Source organism: Sinocyclocheilus grahami, unplaced genomic scaffold (genome assembly GCF_001515645.1).
Source record: "Sinocyclocheilus grahami isolate Dianchi unplaced genomic scaffold, SAMN03320097.WGS_v1.1 scaffold157.1, whole genome shotgun sequence".
NCBI classification, from domain to species: Eukaryota; Metazoa; Chordata; class Actinopteri; order Cypriniformes; family Cyprinidae; genus Sinocyclocheilus; species Sinocyclocheilus grahami.
Genome location: NW_015505336.1, coordinates 649,158 through 659,375, shown reverse-complemented (window position 1 = coordinate 659,375; position 10,218 = coordinate 649,158). Strand labels below are relative to the sequence as shown.

Below are 10,218 nucleotides of genomic sequence, written 5' to 3'. Positions count from 1 at the left end.
ATATACACATATACACACACACACACACACACACACACACACACACACACTCACACACACACACACACACACACACACATTAAAACTAACTAAACAGCAATAAAGCCAAAAAGAATAGAGAAAAAAACAAAACAAAAAAACCCCACTAAACAGGTAACAAGCATAAGAACAGATAAGCAGTGGTAGCAATCTTCAGTACAGATAGATAAACAAATAGAAAGCCTGAACCTTAGGCACCACCTGAGCTCGAAAGAAAAAAGGGAGGGAGAGAGGAAAAGGTGATAGAGAGAAGGACAGAGAGAGAAAAAGAGAGAGAGAAGGGGAGGCAGAGGTGGGCAGGAGTAATAAATAAATACAAACAATAAATAATAACAACCCCCCGCTCCCCTCCCAGCCGGCCTGACAAACACCTGCCTCCATTCTACTGGGGGATGCTTGTCTTGCGGCCTGCGACACAGTCAATAAATCGATGGGAGGCTGCTGCAGGCCTCCGGATATATCACACACACACACACACACACACACACAATCTCTCTCTGATCCAATCCAGTCTTAAGCGTTTCTCTATGAGCGTGGTATCATCTCAGCTGTGTGTGTGTTGGTGTGTTATAGCTGCATTTACAGAGGTAACGCGTGCTCTTTTTTTGTCTGTTTGTGCGAGTGCAGGTGGTGGTACAGGCTGTATTTGTCATTGCAGATATGTGTGTTTGATGATTAAGGTTACAGGCGGCATTTCAGAGGTATTAGCATTTATACGACTACAAAAAACAAACACAGGATGTCCATTTATGAATATATTAACAGTAGCTGTTGAGCGATATGAGTTTTATATGTCTCATGATAACTACAGACTAGTATAACATCTATTAGGGATGGTAAGATTCACCGATTCGCATTGATGCATTAGCATAAAAGTAAAAAACAAATCACGCTCCTCTCTGATGCCCCTGCTCATTTTAATATATTTACAACGACGTTCCTGTTTTCCTTCTGGTTTGTTTAGGTGGAAATCTCCCTCACATGAGCGACGAACACATGACAGGGCGAGCGTGCGTGAGCGACGTTATTCAAGAGACTTGAGAATAAAACAATGCGGCTTCGTAATTACATTACGACACATTTGAATAAGTTTGGTTCACATAACATTATAAAGTTATATAAAGCCTTTATATAAATTATATATGAAATTGCAAAACTCTAGCCTATATGGGCTTTTTTGGGGTCAGCTTTTAATATCAAAAAGAAAACCAGAAAGCAATAAAATTGAATAATCTGCAAGTTATTCACAACGTTGTGACAAGTTAAGAGTAAAGAAAAATAACGTAAAATACTAGGCACATGTCAATGTCTAAGACTGTAGGCTACATATGACTATACAAATTAATGCATTTATAAAATTGTGTACCTATTATTTATTTAGTAACTTTAAAATCTTAGGCCCAGAAGAATATGTATGGGAAAAAAAAAATTACCGGCGATGTCCCAGAGTTGTAGTCTGACGGTCTCCTGGTCGAGGTTGAGAACTTTGAGCGCGAAATCCACGCCGATCGTCGCGCGGTAGTTCGGTGAGAAGTTCTGGTGCACGTAGCGCTTGATGATGCTGGTTTTCCCCGCACCCAGATCCCCGATCACCAGGATTTTATACAAGTGTTCCTTCGGGTGATGGTTCTGCATGGCTGTGTGAGACGGAGCCGAACATGCAGACTCTGAGGGAAGAAGCAGAAACGCCCCGGGGAGAGAAAAGCGCAACTCAAACTCGTTAGTCGAGCATGAGGCCGGAGACGTGAGGAGACGGAGGGGTTGAGCGTCTGTTGAAACGTCTTCATCGGTGTGTTAATCACAGCTGGCGGAAAAAAGATCATCGATACAGTTAGCTTAAACACTAACAAAGAGTACCAGATACCACCGCTATGAAAGGTATTTACCATGATCAACGCCTCGTTTTCTTCACCAGTTACAGTGGTAAAGGTCTCAAAACTGTGCGAAGGACCTATTGTAAGTTTACACTGATTATCCTAAAAATACAGGGGTTCTCAAAGTGGGGTCCGCGAAATAATCTCGGGTGTGTTTGAGGCGCTTCTGAGGATATAAACATGTGAACTTCATCTTCAGAACAGCCCTGAGAGTCACTTCACCAGAAATTCACCATTTCATCGGACATACGGACATATCACACACACACACACACACACACACACACACACACACACACACACACACACACACACACACACACACACACAATCTGATCCAATCCAGTCTTAAGTGTTTCTCTATGAGCGTGGTATCGTCTCAGCTGTGTGTGTGTGTGTGTGTTGTTGGTGTGTTATAGCTGCTTTTACAAAGGTAACATGCTCTTTTTTTGTATGTTTGTGCAATTGCAGGTGGCAGTACAGGCTGTATTTGTCATTGTAGATATGTGTGTGTGACGATTAAGGTTACAGCCGGCATTTACACAACTGCAAAAAACAAACACAAGTTCATTTACATTAACAGGGTGATCCTGATGCCCATTTATGAATATATTAATAGTAGTGGTTGCGCGATATGAGTTTTAAATGTGTTATGCACAACCTGATAACTACAGACTAGTATAATATTTATTGTTTGATCACTTGATACCTACTTTATATGAAAAGGTTTCTTAAAATTTGTGTTCATGTTGTTTTAGTTTTAAAATAAATGCTAGCTGCTTTGAAATCTTATATCTAATGCAATTACACTTATACATTTTAGGTAAGGCTTAAGTGTCTAAATATCTTTTTAACATGACTAACTAACTTAAATGAATGTTTATACAACATTTAACACTATTATATAGAAATGACCAGTTTTGGGAAATTATTTTGGAAATGTAATAGGTTACAGATTGCAAGTTACCCTATTTAAAATGTAATAAGTAGTGTAACTATTTCAATTACTTTATTAAAGTAATGTAACTGATTACATTTTTGATTACTGTTCATCAGAATAGCATCGCTTAACATAAAGAACTTTACATGGCAGGAGGCATCGAGCACATCAAAAACAGACAAAGCAACATATTAATATTATTCATGGCCTAGATTTTTACAGAAAATATTCAGATTACCCCCTTTGTAATAGTTAACATTTTCATAAGTAACTGTAATTTAATCACACATTTTTTTTCTCAGTAACTGTAACTGATTATGGTTACATTTATTTTGTAATTAAATTAAGTCTTTTCTGTATCACAAAACGTTTATGCTTGAGTAAATGTTCACTGAAGTTTAACAACTTATTTGTTATTGAACATCGGCTGATCCTGACCACCCCAGAACAGCCAAATATCGTAACAAGTCATTTCAAACTGTATTAAAGGAATAGTTCACCCAAAAATGAAAATTCATCATCATTTACTCACCCTCATGTTGTTCCGAACCTGTATAATTTCTTTCTTATGTTAAACACAAAATAAGTTATTTTGAAGAACCAAACAGTTGTTGGTCCCCACTGACATCCATAGTAGGGAAAGAAATACTATGGAAGTCAAAAGGGACCAACAACTGTTTGATTACCAGCATTCTTCAAAATATCTTCTTTTTATGTTCAACATAACAAATAAACTCATACAGGTTTGAGGTGAGTAAATTATGACAAAATGTTAATTTTTGGGTGAACTATCCCTTTAAAGGCCTAATGCACAAACTGCATTAATCATTTGAAACCGAAAAACGAACGAACGTTTAAACAACATTTACTCAACACAGGACTAACGTGGGAACAAGCACGAGAAGAACTAAAAGATCTAGCATTTTCTTGTGCCAGTTTCTACCCTAAAGGCCTGTTCACACCAAGAACGATAAATATAAAGATAAAGATATAGTTCTAAAAATCTTTCTCAATATTAAAGAATAGCAGAGTTCACACCACAGCTATAACAATAAAGCCACAGAGAAACTATATAGTTGGAATCACTTTCAGAATAATTTTTTCCAGCTGATGAATGATACAAACATTGACAGCCAATCAGAATCCATCCTGCTATCACAAGCTTGGGAATTTAAAGCGGCAGACGCATGTGCGATTATAATAAACAGATGATATCGTTCGCTGGTGTAGACGCTAATATCGTTATCTTTATAGTTATCGTTCTTAGTGTGAACGGGGTTTAAGTCATTACAAATTGTTTATACTCGAGTAAATGTTGAATAAACGTTAACAGCTCATTTGATCAGTTATTGGCTGTTCCTGACAACCTCAAAGTGGCCAAATGTTGTAACAGCCATGTCAAATTATAAATTGCACCATATGACAACTAATCTGTAGCACGCAAGCGATTGTACATGTGTGTGAGTGGTATAAATCAAGGTTGAGGCCGAGTCTGAACATGCCAATTACACACAATAAATCAGCTATGAGCTCTCACAGCGAGCGAGGGAGTTATATGAGCTAGCATAACAGCGCTGAAAGCCTATTATGACAGACAACAAGCACTCTTGATGGACTTTCAGGGATTCGGCGGATCTGTGCATGTGTACTCACCTGAGGCTGCTGAGGGATATTTACAAAGCTGGGGTCTCTGGGGCCCACGCTGACAAAGCGCTGAGCAGGAGACGTGCTCGGTGTGGAGTAGGCTGTGGTGAATTAAACACACACACAAAATGAATATCAATATTGTATCGGGAGCAGTACAGCTGTTGAGAGGAAGGCTTGATACGGACACTGCACATGTTTGATGGGAAATTCTATTCATTATGAAAAACACTGAAGATAAGCTTTCGCATGCTTGGGAAACCCGAGACAATTTATGTTCGGGATCAAGTGTTGAGTGTGTGTGACGGCAGGTGATGGGCCGTAGTACTCACTTGGCGAGGTGGGGGAGTTGCCGCCTCCCTCGGTGGAGGTGGAGGGAGGTTTGGAGTCTGGCACGGGCAGGGGCACGGGTCGCGCCATCGGGGGAGGCGGAGGAGGCGGCAACATGGGGGTGGGCAGAAACGGGTTGTGCACCTTCCCTTGACTGCTCCCGTTTGGCTGGATAGAAAGAGGACAGAAAAAACAGAAAAAAGCACCCTGAGAAACAACTTCTGGACACGTATGACCAGCAGGCACAACAGAAGTATCGCACACGTGTGCGTCAGGAGAATGTGCTCAGCAATTTTTCGCTGCTCCTAGCCATAAAAAAATCTGCTGCTGTGCACACTTCACCGTTCATAATCTATGACCCAAACTGCTCGCTGTCTCTCCTCCAGCTGTCAGGGCCACGGCAGTTTGGCAAGAGCTGGGTCAAACTCTCAAAAGGATTGGGATTTCTGTATCACATTTTCACATTTATAGTTTTTGTTGCCTCTTTCCCAAAAAGACTCATGGCTGTATTAGATCAAAAGGGTGCTTCTACTAAATACTGAGCAAAGGGTCTGAATACTTAGGACCATGTGATATTTCAGTTTTTCTTTTTTAATAAATCTGCAAAAATGTCAACAATTCTGTGTTTTTCTGTCAATATGGGGTGCTGTGTGTACATTAATGAGGAAAAAAAATGAACTTAAATGATTTTCGCAAATGGCTGCAATATAACAAAGAGTGAAAAATGTAAGGGGGTCTGAATACTTTCCGTACCCACTGTATATACATATATATGTATACTCACACACACACACATATAAACACATATAGTGCTGCCAAATCGATTAATCGCGATTAACTGCATCCAAAATAAAAGTTTGTGTTTACATAATATGTGTTTGTACTATATATATATATATATTCTTCATTTATAGACAAACTTTTATTTTGGATGCGATCAATCGCAATATATATATATATATATATTAGTCGTGTCAAAATTAGCGTGTTAATGCAGGCGATTAATTTTTTTCAGTTTAACGCATTAAAACCTATTTAACGCAATTAACGCAGGGGCGGGGCTAGGGTTGGTCACCCCACTCACAACTGCTGCTTCTGTCACTTTTTCTCTTGACAAGAAGTGCAATTATTCAGTCGCAGAAACGGTACTGTGTTCGCAGCGCGTGCTCTTCAATTGCACACACAAAGGCACCGGCGCGCACTGTAGCCTGTATCCTTTCATATCAAAGCGCAAAATAAACTACGTGCATGCAATGTCGTGGTCAGTTAAGTCATGAAGTTACCAAAAAAGGCGATTAAAGCTGCCTTAAAACAGCAGCGGCAGCTCTTAAAGAAATAACAGCCACAATAAACTAATAACCAGATGATGTGATGTCTATTAATCAAAGGACAAAGAAAAAAAGAGGGAAAAATTACTTTTATAGCTTTAAGGATTAATCTATATTTAATTTAGAATTTTGTGTTTGATAACTTCAATTGTTGAATTTCTGTATATTTCTGCTGAAGGGCACAGGTAAATATGACATTTATTATAATGGGTTTATGTGAAGATTGTTCATTGATACTGGCCTTCAGTCATAAAAAAAGATGCCATTAATCAAATATAAAAAATATACGGTATTTATGTTGTTTGTACATTAATTTGAAGATTGAATGTGAAATTATTGCAATATAAAAGTATATTTAAAAACTTTAATGTTAGGTGGGATTAATCGCGATTAATTTCAGAAAAATGTGCGATTAATTAGTTACATTTTTTTTATCGATTGACAGCACTAATTTCACATTTATAATATATACATAATATTTATTTTTAATATTAAAATTTACATTATATATGTTAATAAATACAATTAAATATTTTTTGTTGTATTTTAATGTGCAGTAATAAACGTCAGTACAGGGGGTGCTAGCGTTAGCTTCGCATGTCTACATTAACTAACTTCAACTACTTTAAGGTACTAGATACTGTCTGCCATTACAGTAATTTACCTAAAAAAAACTTACTATAAAAGAAGACAGTTTTCTATAATGCCTGCAACAGTGCCCCTTGTGGCAGCATTGAGAATGCCCTGCAGAATGAACTGAATTTATTTAGGACCATGTGTAGCTAGAAATGTACATACTTATGTGGAGTAAGTAAGGTATAAGTGCTATTCTCGTATACGGTATAATCTTTCTATCTATCCTGTTGTACGTATGTTTCTAGCATCAACTGCACTGCACAAATGAGCAAAACAGAAAAATCACTACAAACATGACAATCCAGCCAACTAGTTGTCTATATGCATACAAAACATGATAAGAAAGTAGTAGGAGTGTGTATGTATGTACAAAAATGCTCCTTCTTACATTAAGGAAGCCCACCTGTCCAGCTTGCTGACCACTGTCAGGGCAGACAAGTTGGACAAACTCCTTGAGCGTCTCCTGGGGGTGGTAGCGGATGGCGTGGTGGGGGAAGTACGAGCCAGGCTGCTGGATGATTGGCGACGTCGGGAAATGAAGACTTGACGGCGTGGCGTGAGGACTCGCTGCAAAGAGACAAACAGAGGAGCTTGGTCAGAAAACGACAGAGAGGAAGGATGGAGAAGAGGGACTCTATGAAGAAAGGATGTGGAGGTTGTGGTGGGTTTGTGCTTGGTTGGATTGCTCATGCAGATGGGGATGGACATGTTTTTATGGGCTTGCTGGTTCAAAATAGCCACACACACACGCTCACGCAGGGGGGACGCAGAGGGATTTTAGTGAGGATGGACGCCGTTTTGATTTAATAGAAATAAAAAATGAGGCTGTGATGGACAGAAATAAAGTCTGTTGAATATCTACTCAACCTCATGTCGTTCCAAACCTGTATGACTGACTGACTTTCACAGAACTCAAAAGAAGATACTGAAGAACAGCAGTGAAACAACATTGACTTTAATTGTGAGGACGAAAGAGGTTTCATTTGGGTTTCTCAGAAATTAAGTCATACAGGTTAGGAATGACATTAGGGTAAGATGATATTTTGAAGATGTTTCGACTGTTTTTGCGCATATAATGAAAGTCAATGGGGTCCAAAACAACAACACTGGAACAATACTGAGTTTAATTGTAAGGATGAAAAGTTTATTTTGGGTTTCTCAGACATTAAGGCATACAGTTTCGGAACGGCATGAGGGTGAGAAGACATTTTGAAGATGTTCCAACTTTTTTGTCCATTTAATGAAAGTCAATGGGGTCCAAAACTGCAACACTGACTTTAATTGTAAAGATGAAAGTTTACTTTTGGGTTTCTCAGAAATTAAGTCAAACAGTTTTGGAATGACATGAGGGTGGGAAGATATTTTGAAAATGTTTCAACTGTGGGGTCCAAAACAACAACATTAGAACAACATGTTTTTTGCAAGGACGAGAGGTTTCTTTTGGGTTTCTCAGAAAGTACATCATACAGGTTTGGAACAACATATGGGTGAGTAAATAATGGACACTTTTCACATTTCCAGAGCTCTGAGAAGCAGAAGTCATCATAGTTGTGTAAACTTCTATAGTGGTGAACAAACTACAACAAATATATATATTTGCTTTCCCATTTGCACCAACAGCAAAACAAAAATCCATGATAGCATTTCTATTACTTTCCAGAGGAGGAAAAAAATATTGAGAAAATATGTTGGTCTCTCAGCTGTTGGATTAGAAATATTTGCTACAGCATTGTTAAACAGTTTCCTGTGATTTAATGCCAATGTAATAAAATACAAAGTATGGTATGTGCATTAAATGACATTTTTTAAAACTAAAAATATATAAAAACTTTGCTAGATTTACAATGCCAATAACTGTGGAAACACTTAAGAACAGGCTATGAAATTTCTTAAAGCCATTCCGCCTTATTACACAGGCCATACTCTTATCCCGCACGGCCATGTCGTTGTTCAAATCAAATTAAAAATGGCATCTACTCCAACTCAGAAGGTCCGTGACAGCACACACTCACACACAATGCATGCACCTGTTCGTAACAATGGGTAGGCACCGCAACAACCAGCTGTTCAGTCAACAACACTTGAAAACCGCACGAGCACCGACGGAGAGCAAAAGAGCGTGGTACTTGGTACCATAACGGGTGCCAGATCCTTCTTTCATCCAGCGTCATTACAACCGATGCGACTAATAAAATGTCTCGGTGATGCATCGGTCCTCGGCTCTCTCGCACCTTGCTGGCAGGCCTTTGGAGCGGTCTGGGACTGACAGTCCTTTAATGGATCGAACCTTATCAAGTATTTAATTGTAACCGGAACAATCTAATTAGGCGGCTCTTAATAGAGGTAATATTCGGTTATTGGTTATTAGTATAATGCCTGGGATGTGCGGCAGCGTTGGGTCTTTAAGCCGTGATGTATCGCAGTGGAGTTAATAAGACTCCGCACTCACCCTCTCCAATCTCTCGCTCTCTTTCAGGAGAGATGGTAAGCTGATACTACATAAACATTGTTAAAACCACAGCCCCCTGCTGCAGTAATTCACTTAGCTCTGGCCTTGATTTATGGCTCTGTCAATAGAGGGTGACTGGAAACTCTGGACGCTGGGGCCGCGATGTAGCCATTGTATTTACAGTAATAATGGAATGGACGACTCCCTCTTGCCCTTCTTTTGGTGTCGTTCCCTGTCTTACCTTTACCGATGCCGTCTTTTCACGGCACGGCTCTTTCTGTTTGGGGTAGGACACAGACTTTTATGAAGGAGATGCGACGGTGTCTTTACCGTCCCTGGCGGATTGAATTAGCCTGAGGCGCTGCCGCAGAGACCGGACCCCGCTGAGACACACCCTTTACAAGGCTGAGTCAGGATTTGAGTGGACAACACTCTCACTTAGCACAAATGCTAACAAACAGACACACACACACATTCAGAACCAGCATACACAAAAACTGCCAGCCAAGTCATCTCGTCAACACAATTACCAATAAAAGTGTTCTTAAAGGGGTGGATTAATCCTTTTTCCCTTTTTTAATTTTAGTCAGTGTGTATGTTTGGCCATAAAAAAGATCTAGAAAGTTACAAATCTCAAAGTCCACTCCAAAGGGAGATATTTAGTTTTTTTTAGATCCCTTTTCAAGAACTACAATGAACGGCTCGTTTGGACTACATCGTTTGTTTTCCGGGCTTTGTGATATCACAAAGCGGCTCATTGGAATATTATTTCAAAGAATTCCCACCTACAGAAATTCGAATGGTTGGGGGGTGGGGAGGGGCGAGGTAGTGGTTGAGAACGCTTGGTTGAGTGAGCGCATCAGACGAGACGACGAAGAAGAAGTGCTGCTGCAGAGTTAGTGCATCAGAGAAAACGAAGAAGAAGAGCTGCTGTGCAGTAGCTTCAAATTTTCGACATGTCTAGAACAATTCTTACAA

General features: G+C 39.5%; 1 protein-coding gene across 8 annotated transcripts in view; it reads right to left on the bottom strand.

Annotated features, from left to right (window-relative positions):
• nfia (nuclear factor I/A) overlaps nucleotides 1–10,218 on the bottom strand; it is a 199,528-nt gene that overhangs the window by 19,881 nt on the left and 169,429 nt on the right. For all 8 annotated transcript variants that reach the window (XM_016282236.1, XM_016282238.1, XM_016282242.1 and 5 more), the window contains 3 exons: nucleotides 7,180–7,358; nucleotides 4,830–4,995; nucleotides 4,507–4,598 (listed from right to left, as the gene is read on the bottom strand). In XM_016282236.1, coding sequence (XP_016137722.1) covers nucleotides 4,507–4,598; nucleotides 4,830–4,995; nucleotides 7,180–7,358 — 437 coding nt within the window. The remainder of the gene's footprint in view (nucleotides 1–4,506; nucleotides 4,599–4,829; nucleotides 4,996–7,179; nucleotides 7,359–10,218) is intronic.